Source organism: Schistocerca serialis, chromosome 1 (assembly GCF_023864345.2).
Source record: "Schistocerca serialis cubense isolate TAMUIC-IGC-003099 chromosome 1, iqSchSeri2.2, whole genome shotgun sequence".
NCBI classification, from domain to species: Eukaryota; Metazoa; Arthropoda; class Insecta; order Orthoptera; family Acrididae; genus Schistocerca; species Schistocerca serialis.
The window spans coordinates 767547949-767574907 of NC_064638.1; the positions used below are offsets into that span (position 1 = coordinate 767547949).

Here is a 26959-nt window from a genome sequence, read left to right on the forward strand (position 1 = left end):
CTTTTAATACATTTACACGCAGTTTTTTTTAATTTTTCCCGAATTTCTCCACCCTTTAACGTGTTTTGGAGGCAAAACAACCACCTAACCTTTGTGCACATCATTGTTTACCAACTCAAGTTCACCAAAGGATCAACATAACTCAGCTTTAACCAACATTTTTTCGACTTTTTTTTTCACACCAGATCTCCAGTTGCTTTCTAGTTCACCTTTATCTCTCCCCATATATTTTTATTTTCATTTTCATTTCAGCCTCATGTTACACTTTCCACCTTCTAATACCATGTCACCCTCACAACATCCCCACAATGACCCCATTAAGTTTTATTTACATTCCCTCCGCAAACATGCCTTCGCCCTAGCCAGATTGCGCTCCCATATTTTATTTACTCAGACTTGTATTTACTCAGGCTTGTCTGACATTTGGCATTACCCCCAAAGGCCTCACACTCGAAATTCCCATCTCTGGCTGTAACCCTTCTTTCCATCAGTCCCTATACCATTTCCAAACTGAACAATCCATAGCCCTCACCCGCCTAATCCTTCACCTACACATCAACTCAGCCAATGAACACACCCGACAACTCCTATCCTTAATAAGAGTCCTCAATCTTTCCTCTCCCACATCCACATCGGCTGTTCAGAGCACCCTCGTACAGGCCAACCGCAAATTAGAACAGCATGCCACCCCCCACCTCAAAAAACTATCCAATCTCCTGGGTTCCCCCCTCCAGAAAGGCAACTCACTCACCCTCCACAACCTTTCCAGTAAACCTCAACCTCCTCTCATTGCACACAGACCCAGTCTCTCTCATCTACTCAATCTCCCACTTCCAGCTCCACTCCCCCCAAAACCTCAAAATTCTAATCAACACAATCTGTAACCACAACACCCCAATTCAGTAGTTAACCTTTCCTCCAAACCTCTCTCCCAATCCGAAACCTCTGTCCTATCCAAAGGCATCACCTTCAGCCCTCGTTAAAGATTACTGTCCTACACTCGTACACTCTGCTGGAAATATCACATTGCCACGAAGAAAAATAATCCTAATCCTACCCCTAATGATCCAACTCCCCACCCAGCCTTGCCTCTCAATCCTTCTTGTAGAACCTTAATCCTACTCCCAACATCACCACAGCTGAAGCCCAGGCTATCCATGATCTGAAGGCTGACCGAGCCATCGTCGTTCTTCTGGCGGACAATGGTTCCACGACAGTGGTACTTGATCGTTGGGAGTATGTGGCTGAGGGACTGCGTCAGCTTTCGGACAACACTACATACAAAGTTTGCCAAGGTAATACCATTCCTGATGTCCAGGCAAAGCTTCAAGGAATCCTCAGAACCTTAGTCCCCCTACAAAACCTTTCACCTGACTCCATCAACCTCCTGACCCCACCGACACCTCGCACCCCTACCTTCTACCTACTTCATAAAATCCACAAACCCAATCATCCCGGCCGCCCCATTGTAGCTGGTTACCAAGCCCCCACAGAACGTATCTCTGCCTACGTAGATCAACACCTTCAACCCATTACATGCAGTCTCCCATCCTTCATCAAAGACACCAACCACTTTCTCGAATGCCTAGAATCCTTACCAAATCTGTTACCCCCGGAAACCATCCTTGTAACCATTGATGCTACTTCCTTATACACAAATATTCCGCACGTCCAGGGCCTTGCTGCGATGGAGCACTTCCTTTCACGCCGATCACCTGCTGCCCTACCCAAAACCTCTTTCCTCATTACCTTAGCCAGCTTCATCCTAACCCACAACTTCTTCACTTTTGAAGGCCAGACATACCAACAATTAAAGGGAACAGCCATGGGTACCAGGATGGAGCCTCATATGCCAACCTATTTATGGTTCGCTTAGAGTAAGCCTTCTTGGTTACCGAAGCCTACCAACCCAAAGTTTAGTACAGATTTATTGATGACATCTTCATGATCTGGACTCACAGTGAAGAAGAACTCTAGAATTTCCTCTCCAACCTCAATTCCTTTGGTTCCATCAGATTCACCTGGTCCTACTCCAAATCCCATGCCACTTTCCTCTATGTTGACCTCCATCTGTCCTATGGCCAGCTTCACACATCTGTCCACATCAAACCCACCAACTAGCAACAGTACCTCCATTACGACAGCTGCCACCCATTCCACATCAAACGGTCCCTTCCCTACAGCCTAGGTCTTCGTGGCAAACAAATCTGCTCCAGTCCTGAATCCCTGAACCATTACACCAAAAACCTGAAAACAGCTTTCGCATCCCGCAATTATCCTCCCGACCTGGTACAGAAGCAAATAACCAAAGCCACTTCCTCATCCCCTCAAACCCAGAACCTCCCACAGAAGAACCCCAAAAGTGCTCCACTTGTGACAGGACACTTTGCGGGACTGGATCAGACTCTGAATGTGGCTCGCCAGCGGTTACATACCCTCTGGCTTCTCCCCTTGTAACCGCCCCCAGTGTAAAACCTGTCCCATGCACCCTCCCACCACCACCTACTCCAGTCCTGTAACCCGGAAGGTGTACACGATCAAAGGCAGAGCCACGTGTAAAAGCACCCACATGATTTACCAACTGACCTGCCTACACTGTGACGCTTTCTATGTGGGAATGCCCAGCAACAAACTGACCATTCACATGAATGGACACAGGCAGACAGTGTTTGTTGGTAATGAGGATCACCCTGTAGCAAAACATGCCTTGGTGCACGGCCAGCACATCTTGGCACAGTGTTACACCATCCGGGTTATTTGGATACTTCCCACTAACACCAACCTATCAGAACTCCGGAGATGGGAACTTGCCCTTCAATATATCCTCTCTTCCCGTTATCCACCAGGCCTCAACCTCCGCTAATTTCAAGTTGCCGCCACTCATACCTCACCTGTCATTTAACAACATCTTTGCCTCTGCACTTCCGCCTTGACTGACATCTCTGCCCAAACTCTTTGCCTTTAAATATGTCTGCTTGTGTCTGTATATGTGTGCGCGTGCGCGAGAGTGTATACCTGTCCTTTTTTCCCCCTAAGGTAAGTCTTTCCGCTCCTGGGATTGGAATGACTCCTTACCCTCGCCCTTAAAACCCACATCCTTTCGTCTTTCCCTCTCCTTCCCTCTCTCCTGATGAAGCAATCTTAGGTTGCGAAAGCTTGAAATTTTTGTGTGTGTTTGTGTATTTTTTTATTGTGTCTATCTACCAGTGCTTTCTCGTTTGGTAAGTCACAGCATCTTTGTTTTTTAACTGGTAAAACAAACATACAAATACCTACTAGAGGCTTACTGCAGTCACTGACAACTGGATGCCTCATGAGCTTTTGTTTCAGCACTAATTCAAGTGTACCGTAGCAACCAGAAAAATTTGACATGCAAGTATGGAATAAGTAAGTTTGGTTTCATAATATTGTTCATAAAGTTTAATAGTGATCTTTTTTCACCATGTGAAAGTTTCAATAAATCAAATAATAAGAGGGAAGTTACAGGATTAAGCTCATTTTTTTAACCTGTTAACAAGAAGTTTATAGAATGAAGCTTTCAAATTTTAAATTATTCTTTAACATTATCTGACACAGAGCAAAATGTCTTCCTAAGTAGGTACATAAAAGAATAATAGTAGCTCAAATACAAAAAGAAGCAACAAGTCCCAAAAAATTCAAGCACACTGTCCAGTATGTTAACAGTTTCATGAATTACAAATCTGTGTGTGATATGTAAAATGACCCTTTAATAATATGTAATGAGGAGGAGGAGCAGGAGGAGGAGGAGGAGGAGGAGGAGGAGAAGGAGAAGGAGAAGAAGAAGAAGAAGAAGAGGAGTACGACACAGAAAAACAGTTCAATTTCACACTTTATCTGCGTGAAATACGTATTTCTAAACAAAAATAAGTGGCATAAAATTGGTTCCAAAAATATGCAAGCCATTTTTATCAATGTGCATCATCATATATGTATGACAGATGGCACTAAACAAGATAAATAATTACTTTATCACAACAAGTATTCTAAAATATAAGACACACTCTCAGCTGTTTTGACAAACTTAATTAATAATTCCTGCTTGATCAAGGCAAAACAAGGCTCAATATTTGATGTTTCACACTGTTTCATTTTTGTTCAAACAGAGAGACTTATTACCAGCATAATAATAAATTAGGAGTTCTCTTATCACATTTCTCTACCTCTACAGACAGCACTGAGATCTTTCTATTAACTTACAATTTACAACAATACGAAAATAAGAAATTACTGAAAATTCATACAACAAATTATTTATTCTTACTGATCCAATTGTACTTCAAATATGTAAATAATGAGTTCATTGCAGTGTTAGAGCAACAGACTCATTTTCACTGATATTTCTTTCACCAATGTCTCTTAATATAATTTGATGCTTACCTGCATTAGCGTTTTCCGGGTATTCAAGTTGAGGCAACAAGAAACAAGTTAAAACCTGTTCACCTGTTTCTTCATCCACATCAGTTTGGAATTTCAGCATTGGTTGAGCTTGGTTTTCTGCCAGCCACACAGCTTTCAGATTAAGGTTTGTCAATGAAAATGGCAGATACTGTAACCTGGAATACAACATATGTTGCAGCACAACTATCTCACAAAACAACACTATCATGATGTGATGTAAAAAATATTCATTGGTGAATGATAAAACTGACTGACATATTTATATACACACTAAAACTAACTATCACCATAAATACATTTTTTTTTCCTTTTAAAAGCTGTATCTGCAATTCATCATCAATTTTTTCAGTTCATCCTCTATTCAACATTTTAACATCCTAACTCTGGTCTAACAGACATGCAGAACTCTGTTACTTTTGCTTTATAAATGGATTATTACAGATTTGGAGTTTAATGTGTTAAAAAAGTAACTACTACTATTGCCAGCATGAAAAACGCTCCTACCAAGCAACGGAGTTAGGTATGTAAAAGAAGGTAGCTAGTTTTTTCACTTACAATGCAACTTCAAACATATTTCAACCAAAACATCCTGACGTGTGTGTTTTTTCACTTGTTAGCATTAGTATCCATGTCATGCAACATAATACATCGTGTAAAGTTAAGTAACATGATGTCATGTTGTGCAACATGACACATACCATCATCTGTCATGTTGTGCAACATGACACAATGTGTCATTAAAGTTTAGGATGGAAGCATCCCCACTCTGACATACTTCCTATAATAAATGCACTTCCTGTTGTAGATGCATCCCACTCTCTAGAAGCTCACAAAAGTCTATTACTTGTTTTTACACTCCTCACAATGCACGTAACAGGTGTGAGTTTTGGGGAGAAATTGTCTTCTCGAGAGAGGGGGGAGGGGGGAAAAGCGAAAAAACACCTCCCCCAGAAATTACAACAAAATTGCTTTAGTGTTCTCCCAAGACTGAATCTATCCCCAGAGATTGTACACGACACCCCCCCCCCCCCCCCCCCCTCATTTTTCCAGGAAAACTTTTTTAGCTGTGACACATATGCTCTTCAGCCATATGATGATATATACTGTTTACTATGGCTGGTGAATCATCTGTATTTGGGGCAGAGGATCAGAGACTTTAGCCTATACATTGTAAAATGCAGGTGTGCTACACCTTGCACTTAAGAGAGCTCACTAGACTGCAGGAAGTAGGACTGACTTGTAAAAAAACTTTAATATGCCAAGATGTTTTGATTTATAAGTCTTTGAAACTGCCAGGTAAGTCAGAAAGCTAGTTCCCTTCTTTTAAATCCTTAACAATGCATAGGACACATTCACCTTTTTTGTGCTATGATAGGAGCATCTTTTATTCTGGTTCCCCACTTTTACTGTAGCACAATTCTGGCGTTAGGCCATACAGCTTGGCAACTGATGTACATTTCTCTTGAGTCTGGCGATGGCTGATCCGGTATTGGTTCTTTTTTGAACCATGTTGCTTATACTGTGGCAACAGATACAACTTTCACAAAACAACAGGACAGCCATGAACAACATGTACTTGTCTACATTATTGCAAAATTTGAACCAATTCGCATGAATTTCAAACACAGAAGTGGCATTTGTAAAAGAATGCACAAAAAAGTGTTTTCTGCACCTATAATCTGAATGCATTGTAAAACTGCATTTTTTATTTATTTGATTCAGTTTAAACCATTTCCAAGCATAAAAATGAATTTTACAGCTGCATTTAGCTCAACTTGTAAATCATCGTACCTTGACAACAGACATGATTAATTTGGAGGGGGGGGGGGGGGGTGGAATTGTTTTGACTTTATCCATTTATCTGACTTCATGCAAAGTCTGAACTGATTCATAAAAGTTTAATGTATGGAAGTGGGACACTTCAATAACCTCACAGAATTTTTTCCCCTTTTCATGTAAAATCCAAATTGTGTACATATAAACAGTGCCATTAGCTGAGCATTAATTTCAGCCCAATTAAAACTTTTGTCAAAGGGATTAATAGACTCACACAATTTGCCTCGGTGTGAGCTCCAGTTCGTCATTCCAACTTTGCTTAATATACTGTAACACAGCTACAGTAAGACATATGTTCCAATGGCTGTACAAATAGTTGCTAGTCTGAGCTAAACTAAAAACTTTTTACCCAAATTCCTACCTCAAACAAAGACCTCCCCGTGCAGAGCCTTTTCTCACATATTGGTTACAGTGCTCCCACATTGTAATGATATCTGGAGTGCGTATTGCATTGTAAGTACACCTCATAGCCAGGAGGGTGATGCGTTTCACCCAGCAAAGCTAAAAGCATTATCACCTCCGATGGGAATTCAATGAGTAAATTATCATGGTGCTAAAACCAATTTCAAAGTTGAAGACTGGTTTAATGTTTCAAGATTCTATCATTCTACAGGTGTGGTATGAATAAACAACTGAAATGGAAAAGATGGGCCAATTACCTGTTTCCAGAAACATCCAATACATGAAGTTCTGAACAGTTTCCGACCTCCGACGGAAGGTATTGCAGTTTATTATAACGTAATGAAAGAACTCCAAGCTGTGACAGCCGTCCTGTAAATAAATGAACAGTAAAATATTATGTTAACTGTAACATCATAAATCCACATGAAATATTATTTTAATATATGATCATGCTTTACTAAGTGTGCTTAAAATGCAGGGAACTGTATCACTTCTTACTTCATAACAGAAGTTAAGCCAAACAACAGCACTGATGGAGAATGCAAACTAAAAAAATAGTGAATAGTTATGGAATTGATAAAACTCACCTATTTCTACTGGCAAGCTCTGCAGGATATTTCGGTCCACATTTAAATTTGTTAAGTTGATCAGATTTCCTATTGTTACTGGGAGCTCCATTAGGAAGTTCTCTGTCAGGATTAGTTCCTGAAGGTTTTCACATCTAACAAACAAACATCTAAGTCACATTTCACAGAAAATGGAAGATAATCTTTTATGAAAAAAGAAGCAAGTAAGTTTGTTACATTTGCAAAGCACTTGGTAAATATTTGCAAAGCACTTGGTAAATATCCCCAACATTCACTGAGGTAAATTCTGCAAAAGGTGTGTCTGCAGCAGCAATTGGAGCATATGCAAAGGATGTAGAAGTGGTTCTTCGGTGACATGAGCACATCTTCTTTCAGGAAGTAAGACACCACAGGACTCTTCTGAGCTTTCTTCATCTTAATATAAGGAGTGTTCATGTGAAAGGTACGAAACATTGTAACAATCAAATCAGCTGAAATTTGCATATGCTGCTTTGGGATAACATAGTTAGACATCTACGGATGGTAATGTAGTGTCATCACATCCCCCTAAAAAATCAAAGCTATATCCTCATCAGCGGGCAAGGTGATGCTCGCCGTCTTTTTTTATGTCAGATGTCCAGTACGCAGCGAATTCCTCAAGCACGGAAAGTCCATAAACAGTGACATGTACTGTGAGACACTCTGCAGACTACACCAGTCTATCAAGAGCAAACAGCCTGGGTTGCTCATTGAGGGAGTGATTCTGCTCCATGGGAAGGCACGTCCATACACCTCCAAGGTCACACAAAGTGGAATGGCCATGTACAAGTGGAAGCAGCTTGAGTACCCACCCTACAGCCTGGGGCTCTATTCCGTATCATTCATACTGATCGGTGCAGTGGGTTAGCTTTAGTAGTGACATCAATTTCGGTTTGTATATCCGACATTCCTATTCAGTAAGCTTCCGAGACCTGATAGCGATCGGTCCTCCTGGCGATTTTTCGACAATTATACCACGAGGTTTTGAATTTCGGTATGGCCCTATTGTTCGGTTCGGTGTGGTTTATTTACACCTAGAATTTGTTATTTTAAACATATTAAGTGATTTTAGTTTCGGATCTAGCGACTGTGTTACTGAAGAAACAAGGACGCGTCCGTGTGGAAAGTGAGTTCATAGTAGACTATCTTCCTCTGTTAGAATTAAAAGTTTAAAAAATCATTTAATTTCAAAAGGTCAGCTCTGCTTACGTATATATCTTGAGTGTTGGCTGAAATTACTAGCGACTTCACATACTCTTTTCTGCAAATGGTTTATTTATTAATTATCGAAATGCATTTAAAACTTTTAAGTAACAATGCAATGGAATTTTATGAAGCCTGTTAGAGGAAACCATCCAAAATTTTATGCACTTACGGCTTACCCCCAAATCATTTGGCAATGAAGTCAACCTGTGTCTCTCTCTCAAATGAAATTAGATAAAATAACAAGTTGTAGTAATGAAGCAATGAACTGCCGTGGCAAAGGACATAGGTTCGTATACTGCAGGATGCAAAAATATTTTATCCTCTTCATGTTTGCAACACATTCTGAGACTTCGTTAATCGTCAAAGTTAAGCATTTTTCTGAAATACTCGTTGTAATGTAATTTACACGTAAGAGCGTGCTTTCTCAGTAATAAGTATCTCCGATTTCGTGACTTCCATATGTTTATTAAGAAATGAAAGATGAAAGTACTGTGCAAGAACAACTGACAGTGACATTTATACTACTTCTTGTCACAAATAATTCACCATTTTTTTTTGGAATACGTAGCTTGTCACAAGTATCTGTTTGCGATAGAATCCTTACCAACAGTAGACAGAGATGAAAAATTCCCGCCTCAGTATTTTCAGACTATACCGCTATGTGTGAAACATTTTGATTCATCAGGTGCATGTTATAAACTACAACGAACTGCTATAGCTACACTCGCCACACACTCCCGAAAAGGCGATTTTTTAAATTATGTTTTTGCGAGCAAAATTGTTGATGTATCATATAGGGAAGTAGGCTACTTTATCATTTGGATCTCTGTGAGCGAGTTACAACCACAATCTATGAATCATCTTATTCTTTGACATTCTCTTAAACAATTTTTCGGGTTCGTGGAGATGTGTTCCATCTACGCAAATAATTGAAGGCAGTTTATTCACATATGCGTTTCGCTTCTTTTATTTGTGAAGCATCATCACAAATAAAGGAAGCAAAACGCATATGGCAATAAATAAACTGCCTTCAATTAGTTGAGTAGAGGGAATGTACCTCCATGAAGTTTGAAGCAACTAAGGAATGACGGAAAACAGAAAAAAGTGACAATTTTTTCAGGTGTTTCTATAGATGTACTTGTAAAATGTGGTACTACACTCCATTCTTCTATAGATGTACCTGTACAATGTGGTACTACACTCCATTCCTAACTCATATTCTGAAACAAGAAACCCAAAACAAGACATCGATGTGAATGAGAATAAAATTACATAATGTGACATTTATGACAGTTTCCAGAACACAGTCAATATTCTATTGTTATCACGCATTCATGGAAGCATGCGGTCAGCAAAATTTGAACAGTATTACGTACTGAAACCTCGTTTTTCGGTACTGTGCCAGCTGCTAGCCACTTTGAGTTCATGTCACTGTGGCGTTCCAGCTTGAATGCACGGATCTGAGGCAGATTGCTTTTGATTGGTTGGTACGAGGAGAACTGAGAACAGCTTTTCTGTTCACTAGGGCAGTTCGGCATTGCTTCCGAAATGCTTACAGAATAATGTTGGGGCTCTCTTTCGAAAACAAGACCATTCGGTGTGCTCATGTACCAAACCGATCAGCAAAATGGCGGAAAGATACAGAATAGGGGCCAGCCCTGCACATGTTGCCCTGCAGCTTAAATGTAATTGGCCTGCTGAACAACCATCTCAAAAGCACTTCAGCTCAGATGATGAACTGAAGGACACAGTAAAGGAGTGGCTCATGTCACAGCCAGAGGAAATCTGGAAATGGGGACTCCCTTGGCTCATGAAACAGTGGGATAGTTATGTTCAGGCCTCTGGTGAGTACTTTTGAATAAAGACCAACAATACCTAAAGCATTGTTTTGGTTGCGAATAATGAATTATTTATGAATAAAGGAACCAATTCACTGAAAAGCAGAAATGCTGCATCACCAACAGAAGCACCAACAAAACATACAGAGCTTTGCTTTGCTAGCTTTCGGCATGAAATTTCTTTCTCAAGCTATAGGAGAAAAACACACACACACACACACACACACACACACACACACACACACACACAAAAAAAAAACCACAACCCTTTCCCATTACCCCCGCCCAATATGTGTCAACTAGTTGTGTGCTGCCATCTTGCACCCTAGACTGTAAAATCACAGGCCCAGCCATCTGCCACCTGCCTCCTCTACCTGCACCTCTAGCTATCCCCAGGGACGGCTCCCCGCTTTCCCATGAGCCGCTAGATGCTTGCCACCAACCCCTTCCTGCCTCCCACCTCTCTCAATCTCTCAGCCCACCTCAGCCTACACCCCCACCTCATCCCAGTACACTCACCGTGGGCCAGAAGAGACCTGACAGTTGACTGATCACAATGTAGGGAGGAGACAGGCATGTGCATGAGAGAGAGAGAGAGAGAGAGAGAGAGAGAGAGAGAGAGAGGGGGGGGGGGGGGGGTGAGTGTTTTTTGTGTGTGTGTGTGTGTGTGTGTGTGTGTGTGTGTGTGTGTGATTTTTCTCCTACAGCTTGAGAAAGGTATTGCACTCCAACAGCTAGCAAAGCAAAGCTCTGTACCTTTTGCTGGCGTATCAGTCGATGACGCAGCACTTCTACCTTTCGATGAGTCATCTCCTTTATTCATAAGTAATTCATTATTGTCAACCAGAGCTTTCAGTACATTATTATACCACAAAGTGTTGTTTTGTATGTTTCCTTTTGAACACCCCTCATATTTTACCAAGATTCTACTTCCATCTTACATTCATGATTTGGTAATCACCTAAGTTTTCTGCAGCTAAAAAGACAAACATACGACTTCAAATTGCAATTACATTTTCTTTGATGCTTTCCCTTTCTTTACCTTTTCTGTGTTCAATTGAACTACAATATGCAGAAATGGCATACCTAATCAAATTTGAAAAGCTGTGAGCTTATGAAAAAGACCCATGGAAGTAGCATATTCAGATGATATTTTTGTTTTCAAGAAATGGTGGACCAGGCACTATAAAAAGGTGTGTATCATATGAAACAGCAGAAAGAGGTATTCCCAAGAAAAATAAAATTACTTTTCAATTGTCCAAGTTGAAGCATATTGAACACAAATCAGATATGAAATGGATGAGTGTTGCTTATTACTATGCCGATGGATGGACTAGACAAGCACACATTTTCTCTTCAATGCTACGATATCCCTCAGAATCTACTGATGACTCTTTCATCTTTCGTCCTCCTTCCAAAATTTCATCACTGGTGGGATCCGTTAAAGACGACCTGGGCCTGCGTAAACCAGGTGTTTACAAAATTCCGTGTGAATGCGGCAAATCATATATAGGGCAAATGACACGAACTGTGCAGGAATGCATTATGGAACACCAACGGCATACTCGCCTTCTCCAACCCACGAAGTCCGCAATCGCCGAACATTGTATTTCCACAGACCATTCCATGAATTACGACGACACAAAAATTTTGGCCCATACATCAAACTTTTGGAGCTCGATTATCAATGAATCTGTGGAAATAAGATTGTCTGACAACGAGACTCTCATCAATCGAGATAGCGGTTATCAGCTAAACTCTGCTTGGAATCCTGTTATAGAGAAACTTCGTAGTCGACGTAGTTATCTGCATAAAGATGGAAATCGACCTGATACCGATACGCCAGGCTTTGACAGCGGAGGGCGCGAGGCACAGCGCACGGAGCCGTTATGAACGTGCACGCTGAGCAGCGCATGCGCAATGTCACCTCAGAAGGCTTTAAATAGCGGAGCTCAGCGCGTACTCGCCAGTACTACTACAGTGGCATTCACCTGAAGATGGCCAGAAGACTCTGCGCCGAAATATCGTGGCAGAACGTTACTGATATCCGGCAGTTCTCCCGTGTTTTTATGGAACGATTTTCACTTTTGTTACATATGTTCTTTCTGGATCTTTTAGTTCAGTTGTCTTGCTGGTGTGGTTCTTTCGCTACCTTCTTGTCTTCATATTCATCATTCTCGTCTTTAACACTTTCTCTACATTGCAAGAAGATTTGCCACCAATAGTAGCAAACACTATTTGTAGAAGTATATACACATACAAATTGACGTATGAAGCATTAAAGCCGAGGGCTTTTAACACACACAACAGAGCCTACATAATTTGAATGTGGTTTTCTTGGAAGAAATTAAGTAAGGTAAGTATTATTTCAGAGCACATTGCACGTAAGAAACTATGCTACACACGGTTTTAGCAAAACTTCACTTAAAGCCACCTTTAATAGTTTACAATTTTTTTTCATCCTTTTTTACAACTTTGCAAAAAACCATTGACCACAATTCCCAACAATTACAAGTACTCTAGTAATACTTACTTTCCAATATTGGGGTTCAATGAAACCAGTCTGTTCTGGTCAACCTTAAGAATTGTAAGCTTCTGTAAATACCCTAGACCATCTGGCAGACTCTCAATCATGTTCTGTGATAAATGCAGATCCGTGAGACTCTCCAGACCACCAATTTCATTTGGGAGATCTTCCAGTCGGTTCTCCGAAATATCCAAACAAGCTAATTTCTTCAAGTTGCCTATCTCCTGTTAGGAAAAAAAATAGTTCACTGGTTGAACCCTTTCAGTGTTTATTACAGTAAGTAAGTAACACAAATTAGAGACCCAATCATCAAAATAATTATTACACAAGCTTTCAATTATCCTAGGTTAAAATGAAAAGATTTTATCTTCCACTGTCCATAGGTATTTTTGGAATTTAGTGAGTACATAATTTTCCAAGGCTAACAGGAGACCATCAACCTCCTATTCAACTTTTATGCATTTTATTGACAATAAATGATTCATTAATATTGCCATTCCAGTGTAATTAAACATATAAGGCCTTACTAACACTTATTAAAGAGACAATTTCTCATCCTGCTTTAACAGTGCTATTGGTTACTCTGTTGATGTAATGGACAGAATGTCAATTTACAGGGCAACAGAACCATTCTTGTTTCATTTTCCAGTATTAGTTGTTTGGCAGCATTTGCAGCCATTCTTGGTTATTAAAATAATAAACCAGGCAACTTTCTCAGGAGCAGATATGGCAGCTGGTTCCAACTGCAGCACATTAGATGTAGGTGCATTTCAAGATCCATAAATATTCTGCTGTGTAATTTCGTGAAAAATTTCAAAATTTGGTACAGAAAGAGTTTTATACATTTTAACAACTACATAGCACAGAGAGATGTCTTTGAATTTTTAAAAGTGGCTATCCAAAACATTCGTCTCACGAAATGATGAGTGCCATGGGTGTAACAAGCTATCTACTGCTTACCACTTAAGGACATTAGTAAAACTGGCTAGCCGAGGTCTCAAATATATGACCCCTGAAAATCTGCCTGTCCAGAACACTAAAATGTGTTGTCAGCAGATCTCTCTTATGGTGAGTTTGTTCTGTACGCTGAAATTCCCTTGTACCTAATATAGTGCCAAGGAAAGTTCTTCTCTGGTTGTGCAATAGTCCACCTCAACCATGGAAGCTCAGTTAAAAAAAACTGCAAAATGCCCACAACCCAACATTGCAAGCTTAATTCACTCATGCTGAAAGAGTTACTGAAGCCTTTAAATTACATTACCAGAAACTGCTCCTTCAAGAACTGCTCCTTCAAGAACTGCTCCTTCAAGAACTGCTCCTTCAAGAACTGCTCCTTAATCACAGTGACATATGCCTTTGGGAAACCGTATTCACAGGATCAACATCAAACATGCCATATGCTGGGAAACTGAGGTTTTCAGTACAGTTTGAGGGAACCACCTACAATGACTGAGAAATAGCTTGCTGAACAATACAGAGGATGATGAAATTAAGGACCTGACAATAGCACAGAACACTCCTCCCAGCTGGAAGACATGCCTCACAAAACAGGTGATGTCAAAATAAAATTTTACGAAGAATCCAGTGGTGACGACAATGCTCCAGTGAAAATTGTTTCAGAGACAAAAGTAGGTTTCTGCCTCCTTCAGTGACACTTGCATACTACCACCACTGCTACACTGCTACCACTACTACTATCACAACCAATCGCACACCTGACAAAATTAATGTGGAGCACCCGGAAGATATGGTCAGATGCCAATTTAAATGTACACACACGCACCATTGGCAGGTATATAAATGATTAGAATTGTAATTCTCTCTGTCAGGTACATGAGCCACCAGAGTGCATGTGGGCTGTTACTTGGCTGCGTAAAGCTAGGGCATATAAGGGGTACTGCTTCAGATGTTGAGTGATCACTATGGAGGAAACGGAGATACCGCATACACTTGTGGGACAGTGTTATCAGTGCCTGACAAAGTCTGAAAGTGTCCCGCAATGTGGGTTTCATTTGGCTGGTGGGTGGAATTGTGCAATATCCAAGACTTGTGGTGCTTTCAGATGTGACAATGGGCTAATGTTAGACTGAATGGGAATATGAGGCCACCCATACTTTTTGTCAAGGTTCCAGTTGGCCATGTCTGACCATCTTAACGGAGGAACACCATACTGTTCACCAAGCACATGGTGGTCTCTTCACATCTGTGTCTGCCATCCAAGAACAAGTAATGGACTCACTGCAACATCCTGAGTCACCCTGCACCATTTGTTGGAGATTAGCAGCAGCCAGAGTGGGGAACTACCACCCCATGCTGCTAATTGCACAACACAAGGCTGTTGTTTGGAATAGTGCCATGACTGTGAAGCATGGACTGCTGACTGTTTTGGAGAGGCACAGCAGTGCTACTCTTGGTACCACAGCCGACATTGGCTGTAGAAACTCTTGACAGCACTATGGTAGATCACATATATTCTGCATCTTCATGTGTTACCTCTCATGTGACGGTACTGTGTTGCCATTTTGCAATGGAACAACACCCATTCACATGTGACACATTTCTATGGACTGTCTGGGTGATGTTGAGGCACACCTGTGGCCAGTAATATGTCCAGATCTGTCCCCAATAGAACATTTGGGGTCAGCTCAGACTTCTACTCCCCAGTGCCAGTATGAAGGACATCCAGGACCAGCTACAATAATTGTGGGCCACCTGTTTCAGAAGAGGATACAGCAGCTTCATGACACCCTTCTCAACCTTATTAGTGCCTGCATCCAAGTCAGAGGGGGTGCAATGTCAGAATTACAAGTGGACTCTCACAGTCAAGTTCTTCGCAAATTTGACTAAATCTTGTACAACTACTATAACATTACATACTCTTTCAAACTATGAGGTTTCATTTTGTTTTCTTCTCCCCTGCTGGGTACATCACTTTTTTGTCAGGCAGTGTAGTAATTGTTCATTACAAATTTAAACATTACTACTATTTCGATCATACATTTAATGTTTTCCTCCCAAAACCATATGTATGTACGTAAGACCTTTGATCCCCCTTCTTTTATTTTCCTTTCGGATTATCCAAGCTCTGGTATTGTCTGGGGATGTTTGGGCCCCAACCACATAAGATGTCGAGTTTCTTTGTGTGGTCTTTTCCATTTCTACTAATCATGCACATACATGCACATGGGTACGTAGCAACACTGAAATAAATTTAACTAAAATTAATATTTCTGTTAAAAGTAAATCTTGTACAGATATCTGGAAATTAAATTAATGGCATCTGTTAATTAGACTAGCTTAAGACTAGTGGATGTAATTAATGACACATATTCAATATGGTTAAAGTTCTGTTATTTGTAACACTCGTTCTGACAAAGTTTGAGGAAAATAGAGAATATCTAAATTGCCTCATAAGATAAATGGGTACTTTTTGTTTGTTTTTCTTACTGGTGGTAAATGCTGTAGTTGGTTGTGGTCAAGCCAGAGCTCTTGTAGTGCTGGAAGTTTACCAATGTGATGTGGCTGAAAACCCAACAGAGAATTAATATATGAGCATCAACAATTAAAATAATTAAATTCTATAAAAGACTTGCAATTTAGGACTACTCATTAGATACAGAGAAGTACTGATCCAGTGCAGAATAATTATCAATACATCTCTTACACCAATATCTTGCCAAAAGTCAACAACAGAGGAAAAAAATGTTTACTTTCTACAACAATGTCTCGAGAAATTTTAAACAAATCAAGAAAACAATACATTTACTAAAATAAAGATGAGAGGAGAAAAAGAGGGACAGCAAAGAGATGCTAGAACCTCAGTGTAATTTGTCCACCAACTTTAATCAGCACAATTAATGTGACAGATCTGTCGCAGATAATCAAGTTATTGTATTTTTTTAATTACATGAAAGACAAAAAATGATAATAGCATATACAAACAGTACTGCTTATATTCAAGCTCAGCTTTTACAGTTCATAAAACTATCACTTTTCGCCTTTTTTACACACTTCTCAATGGTGCTTTGCTGCCCATGATACTTATTAACTGGAAATGTAACAATTTTCAGACATAATTGACACCATAATTTCCTTTCATTTACACCTATATAGAGAAGCCACTGTTTCATTTAAACACCTAAGCCACAAAATGCATTTTTAATTAATTATTCAGTCTATTTCAAGAACTCATAATATTAAAAGTGGCTCCTAAACAATGTACAAACCTATATCGAACACAGCATCAGCATAAAAGCAAATAAAAAGCAATAGTATCAAATTGTCAAAAATATTGAGCAAATAACAGACATTAAAAAACACAATTAAGTGTAAAAATAAATTAGCCATATACAATACAGGGCATGAGTAAACACATTACCCAAATCAACACAATACTGCTTTCTTATGTACACAGCAGGAGACTGCACATTCCAAACACTGAAAGGACACTTAATAATACAATAATGTGGCATAAGTAAGAACATCATTGTTTATATCATTAATAAAAAATTCTAATACTATGCAACAGCAGGTATAAGAGATACATATCACTGCTATTCGATGTCCTCAATCATGATTAAACATTTTGGACAACATAATCCTTCTGCTTATTATTTATGTTATGCTAACAATTTTTTGTGTTTATGCTGTTTCTAATATGGGCTTTAATCTTGTTTACGATTAACTTTATTCCTGAAACTGGTTGTCACATTAACTAATACCACTTTGACATCATACCTAGTGGCTGCCATTTCTTCCTATATCCCTATAAATAGTTTGCTTCTCAATGTTTTAAATTAGTAAATCAAACAATGGAAAATCCAGGATGGAATGTAACAATACGAGAGAAGGAAAGTTTCTACTCACAGCCGCAGCTCAGCATCTCCACTATATGGTGAGTAGCAACTTTCCTTCTCTCGTATTGTTTTAAACAGTAAATCATTTAAGCCCTCAATTCTGGGTTGACTACAGTTCCAAGCACCAGAATTTCATGGAAGTGATTGGACAAGTTTGTTCACTGTACCGAAAGTACTTGGAAAATAAAGGTGACAGTCCACATAAGTAATGTGCACACCTACATCCCCCTCCTGACCCCCCCCCCCCCAAATTCCTTTCCACATTTTTTCCTTACCCCATCCATCCATCCCATTCTACAGCTCCAAAACAGCTAAAAAGTTTTTAACACAGTATCAACTTGATATGCAAGCAGGGGGGTAAGATAAGGAAGTCTCTTCTGGATTAGCTGATGATTAGGAATGGCTAAATACACAGTTACACACTAATTGGTTTCACAGAAACTATCATATAACCACCAAAGATACAATAGATGAATAACAATTGCCACAATACATGACAGCAGGGTGGGGATTGGAAATGCAACACCCTGATCACATTCTTAGTGTGAAGAAAGATTCTATCATTAAAACATAAAAGCAAAGGGCTAATGTTCAACGACACGTTTAACTAAAGTAGCCTACGCCAGACAAGGACTTTATCTCACAAATTCACAAACCAATGGATAAAATCACTTATACATATAGAGACAAATACAAACAGTTTGCTCACTTGAATCGGAGTGTCAGCATGGTCTTTAAAGCAGACCATTAAATATACCTGCACAACGATACACTCAGTTTTTGGAATCCTACTTTATCTTTCTCACAAAGTAATAAACAGTAATTCTATTAATTGTTTTGGAAATGGTACCAATGTATGGAACATATGATATTCTGGTTTCTTTTCATTGGTGTCTGTAGGCAGTGTTACAATGTGATACAGGGCATAGTAATACTAACCACTGACAAAGAAAATGCAATACTTGTAATGTTAAGCAAGGACTACACAAGTAAAACATATGATCTATTGAGTGATTCTGCCTATGCAAATGATAATGCTGATTTCACCAATAAAATTCAAGCTAACCTGATGTGTCACCTCAACTTTTTAGGCTTAGAAAGCAATATCACTAATAAACTATAACCAGTTGTGGCTGATCCACCTTGGCTGTATAACACTTTTCAAATTACATGAGATTGGCATCCATTTGTGCAAAATGATATGTTCCAGTGTACAAAGAGCAGTCAAATGAAAAAAAGACAGATATAAGAACAGTGGGTGCATTGTTTATTACTTCAAAAATAATAGCCATAATTGTTAATACAGTTAATCCCACTGTGAGGCAAGACAGTCTATGCCTTCATTGTAAAATGTTTCCTGCTGCCCACAGAACCATGATTGTACCCAGGCATGAATCTCTTTGCTCAAAGCAAATCAAAAGCATTTTTCTTCAGGACTCTAAAAATATGGAAATAACATGGCAACAGACTGGGACTGTATGGAGAAAACATAAGGGCTTTCCGGAGAAACTTCTGCAACATAGTCTCAAGAACCTTGGCAACATGTGGGCAGGCATTATCCTGCTAGAAAATGATACCACCCAACATTCCCTTTGACTGCTGAGAGCTGGCAATCACATTTCCCAACTAGAAGCATGGTGATCCGCTTCAACATGCCCTGCCTCCAAAGGGTCTATGGTACAAACATTCCTCTCAAGCTGGTCTGGGTGAAGAATGTGTGCTGCTGAAACTGCAAGAAGCAGTAAATTCACTTTCCTTGTGGGATGTTGGGTGATCGCTCCACTCTTTACACACTTTGAGGGCCCATCATTTACTTTGAAGGCAGTTAGCATGTCTAACAGAGTCACAATTTGAATATGTCGTGATGCATCCTATATTATGCCACGAGCAGTGAAATGGCTCTCAATGTGCTGAACCACAGGGCTGGGTCATCAGTCAAAAGCAACAGTGCTCCGAAAGCCACACGAAATATTTCTGCATCTGTATGCCACAAACAATGCAGCTGCAGTTCACTGGTCTTACTGTTGCAGCACGGTAGCAGCTGACTTACATGGTCCATCACTACAGTGCCTGGTCTTTCATCTAACACGACTTTGTTGGTGGCTTGGCTGTGACCAAATTTTTTCTGATGTAACGAAGTAACTGCTGATATCCTTGAAATTTCATGTGCAAAGTGGTGACCTCCTCCTGCAGCAGTTGCCCTTGCTACTGGAGTAATTCTTCTTACTGATGCAGCAGACGTTGCTGCTCTTTTACTTGCCAAAAAATCAAGTCCAAGCATTGCAGCGTGAGTGGGAGCATTATTGCAATGCTGTTTCCACGAGTGGTTTTGCCACAATTCTGGTCATTTTCACACTGCTTTACACAAACAGCACGTAACTTCCAGGTAGTATTCCTCGTTGACCATATGACCATAAGGCAGGAATTCATGATGCACTATCCTATTGTAATTAAAGAAAACACTGAACTACTTTCACATGAGATCGAATTTGTCAAATTATTTTCAGTCTTGGCTCTGCATGCAGTTTCCATGGGGACAACTGGGCCTTGATTTTGACGTGCACGTAACCATGTTCCATAACCTATTACAACCTTCATTAGAAGTTCTGGATTATTGTCGACTTCATTCATCAATTCCTGAGCAATGTCTATGCAATGTCTTCTTTGGTCAAAATTCAACAATTTTGGAACAAACTTTGCTGCTACACATTTCCTGCCCAAAATATTAAAAAAATTAAAATAAAATTGCTTAGCATGAGAAAGGATATATTGACACCATTACAAACTTCTATGGTGGTGATTTGATGATTTTTCAGAACCATTTGCTTTACTTCTTCCACAATGTCATCAGTAATTTATGCGCCACAATGTCCATGGTGGTCGCCATCTTTAATTGTCTTACTCATAGTATATTCGCCAAAAGCCACAGCAACATTTCAAATGTGGTGCTGCACTTTATTCCATTTTCCAAGCAAATTCTTTGACCTTCTTTTATAAAAGTAAACAACCACCGAGCACTTTAAAATACGTATAACCTTTCTGCCAGTCAACAATAAAATAAATATTAAAAACAGCTGAAAATGCAAACGTACGTCAGAACATTTCGTGTAATATACTGACCACACAGTGGCTGTGATCGTATAGACAAAAAAATTTGAAAATTGGACTTATAAAGCCTGCAAAATTAAATAATTCCCGTTACTTTTTGATCACACCTCATATTGTGGCTCAGAGTTCAACAAATTCATTGTTCTGAGGTCACATCAGAACAAAGTGATAGAATTCTATGCATGTTCTGCAATCCAACTGATTAATTGGTTGGTGAAGTGACACATGATACAAGAGTGAAGCTGTTTGCAGATGGAGTTGAAATATGTATTATGAGCAATACTACTACTACGCATATTTCTTCACTCCACTCATCGCGTTGTTGACCCCCTTAGGCTCCATCTTACATAAGTGATGTAAGCGACTTACAGTGTACTATGTCTGGATGTGTGACTTTCCAGCTACAAGCAGCTGCATCAGTCGACAGGCTTGGCAGTCCTGCAAGCGAGCGTCGAACTCCTGCTACAACTTGAGTCATGCAGCTGACTTAATGCAACACGAAAGCAATGAACTGTTTGTTGGGAAATACAACAGCCAAATTTGCCTTAATTAAGAAAATAAGGTGAGAAAGGAAGGCTATATGTGAAATGTACAACCAGAGGCATCTTCAGAAATTTTCACAATTTCAATTTGTGTTGCAGCCACAAATATCACTGAGCAAATTCTTTGAATACAAAAGTCTGAGAATAGATCTTTTTGACCATCTGATCAAGCATTTCTTTTTGACCATCAATTTTCAAGAGCCAACACGTACTGAACAAAGTCTGTTCATTCAAGTTATAAATACATTTGAGCTGTACAAGAAGAGAATAGAAGCTTTTGAAATGTGGTGCTACAGAAGAATGCTGAAGATTAGATGGGTAGATCACATAACTAATAAGGAGGTGTTGAATAGGATTGGGGAGAAGAGAAGTTTGTGGCACAACTTGACCAGAAGAAGGGATCGGTTGGTAGGACATGTTCTGAGGCATCAAGGGATCACAAATTTAGCACTGGAGGGCAGCGTGGCGGGTAAAAATCATAGAGGGAGACCAAGATATGAATACACTAGGCAGATTCAGAAGAATGTAGGCTGCAGTAGGTACTGGGAGATGAAGAAGCTTGCACAGGATAGAGTAGCATGGAGAGCTGCATCAACCAGTCTCAGGACTGAAGACCACAACAACAACATGTGCTTTAAACATGTAAAATTACTAACATTAGATTTTTTTGTGGTTCCTTAACAATTCGTCATTTCAAATCTGCACTAGTGGTGCTTGCATTACGCTAAGTTAAGCTAATAATAATTTTCAAAGTCTTAATAGCTGCGAAACAATAATTTGACAAATTCTTATAGCAGAAGACTGACAGAATCTCATTTTGAATGAGAGAAATATGTGGTGCAACTGAAAGCAATTACTAAATGTGACATGATCCAATTTAAAACATACTACTTTTACAAGTCTGAAACTGTGAATAAATAGTGTATATTGTGACTACCATTAAGAAGACCCATCAAATGTTTTCCTTACCAATTTGTGTATAAATGTACATGTTCACTAATATATTATTATTTATTCACTGAAACTGTACTAGCTTCTTCAATGCTTAACAAATTCAACTGATATGTTTACCTTGACTTTTTAACATTATTCAATTTACATTCATCAAAAAGCTTTTACTCTCAGCTACTTCATAGTGTTAACACTGCTATCATTATATGACTTCTGGAAATTGTTCTATAAAAATTTGTTAGCTGAAATATTTAAAAGAGAGATTATACAGTGCAACAATTACCTCTCTTTTAAATACTTCAGTTGACAAGTTTACTGTACATTCACTTGTATCTGCTTCAAAAACGGAAATTCTTGATGCATTTACGCAACACACATGAAGATATCCAGCTGATAAAATACTCTATACTATCACAGCCACTGTGTGGTCAGTATATTACACGAAACGTTCTGTTGAGCTACAAAACTTTTAACTGAGGTGACAATATCATTCAATTACAGTCCCATCACGTCTTGTTTATTAAGTTTCAATCTATTCCTGTTACACAGCACTTCCATTTCAAAGAATATTTCTAGTACCTTACAAAGCTACAGCTTTATCATCTTTAAAGACAGGCGAGCGCCCCCCCCCCCCTCACACACACACACACACACACACACACACACACACACACACAGTAAAAGCCCATTAACCCAGCATTTGGCAGTCTGGCATGTTCAATAATCTGGCACTGTTTCATACATACAGAATATTTCAGATGCATCTGGGAGAATTCAGCTGCACTCAGCAGTGGTCAACAATTTCAAGTCGTGTAGTGCTAAAAAATTTTCAGTTACCTTTCAGACAGCTTCTGTCATGCACCAGTTGTCTACAGTGATTAAAAAATGGTGTTTTAAAGTGGAATCACAATTAGCACTCTTCAATGTCATTGTTACAATAGTCAACCAAGCACTTCTCAAAACAAAGAGAATGTGAAACATGAACATGTTACGCTTACAACACAACACAAGTTTGACACCATTAATCAGACGAGAAAGGTGAGAACAGAGATACGATTACGGAAAAATATACAGTTGGTTCCTCAACAATCTACGATATTAAGAAAAAAATAAAAAATAAATAAAATACAAGTCAACTTCACAAGTTTGCCTCACAGACAGTTGCATTAAAAGACAGTTAATCACAAGAAATTTTGAAAAAGCCCAAACTAGATCAGTTGGCTGAAATTTTGTAGAAGTGGTTCTGTGCCAAAAGGTCTGAAGGAAAACATGCAATTGGGCATATGATTATGAAAAAAGTAAACAGTTCTGTAATGATTGGGGGTTACCAGTATTGAATGTGTATTTTTGTACAGCTGGATATACCAATTTAAAACTCACCATGGAATTCAAAAGCTTGATGTAGATGGAGAGTTAAGATTGGCAGATCAAAACACAGCTGAAGGGTACAAAAAAACTTTTTGCAGTCTGGCTAATCACCAAAACTTAATTGCTGGTCAAATCCACAATATCAGTGAAATGGGCTTAGTCTGGTACTGTTTGTCTATTTCAACTTTCATAGAAAAATATGAAAAGTGAACCAAAGTTACAGTGAGAAATAGTAACTATTGTTCACAGTTCTGAATCAAGGAAATTAGCACAGTATGATAGAAGCAATGATTACAAGTATGAAAAAGGAAACACTATTATTATTATTTTTACAACAGACATCTTTCTCCTGCCATTTAGTTCTTCAGGGCGTCTACGTGTTTCGTGTAAGGAACTAAATATAACATTAACTTTGTGTCCTCAGACCGTGTTTTAGCTTCTAGCCCTCTTATTTATTGTTTAAATTCCAGTTTGAGAAGTTACTTCTTAATACTGCAGCTAAATACTTTTTTTCCTTCTTCTTCCTCAATGGCAGTGCAGAGGACGTTGCCGGTGGTGGTGGTGGTGGTGTCAGCCACCCAACAACAAGAATATGCTCCTCTGTACTGTGGGAAACTTCATTTTTAATACAGCCAAATAGTGTGCACAACTACATTTCTGTAATTTCTTAGACTTTACCAACAATTTTGTAAAATCTCATTGAATTGGGTGTGCTGCCGGTGGTCTGCGTTTTTCAAACACAATATTTCGATGTCATACCTCGGCATCTTCCTCAGGTGCTTCCTGTAACTGAACAACAGGTTGACCGTGCCCCGTATTTGTGTCTGGACGGTGTCTGGCATTCCCTATGCTGTCCGTTCCTGCTGCAACCTTGTCAGTTGGTCGCCAAATCTTCCGTCTTCCGTCCGCGCTGCTTCCACTGTCTTCCCTGGTGGCAGCAATTTCATGGCGTGCCCTACTAGGTCCGCGCCCGCCAGGCTGCTTTTGCTGTTGGTGACTGTTCCGATTTTCTCCAGCGCGACCGTGTCAGTTGGTCACCAGGTGTACAGTCTTCTGTCCGCGCCCGCTTCCGCTGTTTCCTCCGGTGGCGGCCTTTTCATGGTGTTCCCTACTAGGTCCGCACCCGCCAGGCACATTCCTCGCACTGTCAAGCGGCTGCTTTTGCTGTTGATGACCGTTCCGACTTTCTCCAGCACCCCTGTCATACTCCTGGTCTTGTGTTTTCTTCCATTGTTTTTGTAATAGGTCCAAAGCTGGGTTCCACACCGTGCTGAGTTGGCATCCAGCTTCCTGGTTTATCAAGTTCTCTGTCATCTTGATTTCGATCGATTCAGTGATGACGCTATCCCAATATTTGGGGGTCTGAGGTAAGATCCTGGTTTTATCATAATTTGTGGTGTGCTGAAGTTCCAAGCAATGTTCTGCTATTGCCAATTTAGTGGCTTGTCATAGCCTGGTATGTCTTTGGTGCTCTTTACAAGGTCCTGGTGGTCTGACCAATGTAACACATACTGCATTCACATGGTATATGGTAGATACCAGGTTTTCTCAGTCCCAAATCATCCTTAACCATTCCAAGAAGCGCCCTGATCTTGTTTGGTGGGCAGAACACACTCTTGATATTGTGCTTTTTCAGTATTCTGCTGATCTTAGCAGATGTAGGTCCTGCATACGGTAGAAAGGCTACCCTCCTGGTCTCTTCTTCTTGTTCTTCTCCCTCAGCATCATGCCGTCTGGAGGGATGTAGCACTTTGTGGATGTCCCTTGTTGAGTATCCGTTGCCTGCGAACACTTGCTATAGGTGTTCTAACTCTGCTGCCAAGCTGAGTCGAACAGTGTTTTGGCTCGCTGAACAAGTGTTCTCAGCATCCCATTCTTCTGTGCCGGATGATGGCAGCTGTCAGCCTGCAGGTATAAGTCGGTGTGTGTAGGTTTTCCATAGACACTATGGCAATGGGTAGTCCCTTATTTCCAGTAGTGCCAAATATATTTATGGAGAGATTCAAGGATGAGGCACTTATGACCACTGCCTACAAGCCGACCTGTTTTTTTAGGTACGTTGATGACATGTTTGTCATCTGGTCACATGATTGGGAAAAACTGCTCGAATTTCTTGACAATCTGAATTCGAAACACCCCAGCATTAAGTTCACAATGGAAATAGAAAATAATGGTCAACTTTCTTTCCTGGATGTCCTGGTGAAAAGGAAGACAGATGGCACATTAGGCCATAATGTGTATAGAAAACACACACACACACACACACACACACACACACACACACACACACACACACACACTAACTTACACCAACAGGCTGACAGTTGCCATCATCTGGCACAGAAGAATGGGGTGCTGAGAACACTTGTTGACCGAGAGAAAACACTGTCCGACTTGGACAGCTTGGCAGCAGAGTTAGAACACTTACAGCAAGTGTTCGCAGACAACTGATACTCAACAAGGGACATCCGCAAGGCGCTACACATCCCTCCAGATGGCATGATACTGAGGGAGAAGAACAAAAAGAAGAGACCAGGAGGGTAGCCTTTCTACCGTATGCAGGACCTATATCTGCTAAGATCAGCAGAATACTGAAAAAGCACAATATCAAGAGTGTGTTCTGCCCACTGAACTAGATCAGGGTGCTTCTTGGAACAGTTAAGGGTGATCTGGGACTGAGAAAACCTGGTATCTACCACATACCATGTGAATGCGGTATGTCTTACATTGGTCAGACCACCAGGACCATTGACATAAGATATAAAGAGCACCAAAGGCAAACAAGGGTACGACAAGCCACTAAATTGGCAAAAGCAGAACATTGCTTGGAACTTGAGCACACCATGAATTATGATAAAACCAGAATCTTATCTCAGACCCCCCAATTTTGGTATAGCATCATCACTGAATCAATTGAAATCGAGATGACAGAGAACTTGATAAACCGGGAAGCTGGATACCAACTCAGCATGGTATGGAACCTGGCTTTGGACCTATTACAAAAACAACGGAAAAAAAACACAAGACCAGGAGAATGACACGGGTGCTGGAGAAAGTTGAAACGGTCACCAATAGCAAACGCAGCCTGTCAATAGTGCTAGGAACGCATCCCGCGCGCGCGGACCTAGTAGGGTACGCCATGAAAAGTCCGCCACTGGGGAAAACAGTGGAAGCGGGTGCGGACAGAAGATGGAACATCTGGCAACGAACTGACATAGTAGCAGCGGGAGAGGATGGTGTAGGGAATGCCAGACACTGTCCAGACATAAATATGGGACACGGTCAGCCTGTTATTCAGTCA

At 40.0% G+C, this 26959-nt stretch overlaps 1 protein-coding gene across 9 annotated transcripts in view; it reads right to left on the bottom strand.

Moving 5' to 3' along the window:
- LOC126482432 (protein lap4) overlaps nucleotides 1-26959 on the bottom strand; it is a 567659-nt gene that overhangs the window by 255765 nt on the left and 284935 nt on the right. For all 9 annotated transcript variants that reach the window (XM_050106531.1, XM_050106532.1, XM_050106537.1 and 6 more), the window contains exons 6-10: nucleotides 16281-16355; nucleotides 12840-13057; nucleotides 7245-7378; nucleotides 6915-7026; nucleotides 4399-4574 (exon numbers count right to left, since the gene is read on the bottom strand). In XM_050106531.1, coding sequence (XP_049962488.1) covers nucleotides 4399-4574; nucleotides 6915-7026; nucleotides 7245-7378; nucleotides 12840-13057; nucleotides 16281-16355 — 715 coding nt within the window. The remainder of the gene's footprint in view (nucleotides 1-4398; nucleotides 4575-6914; nucleotides 7027-7244; nucleotides 7379-12839; nucleotides 13058-16280; nucleotides 16356-26959) is intronic.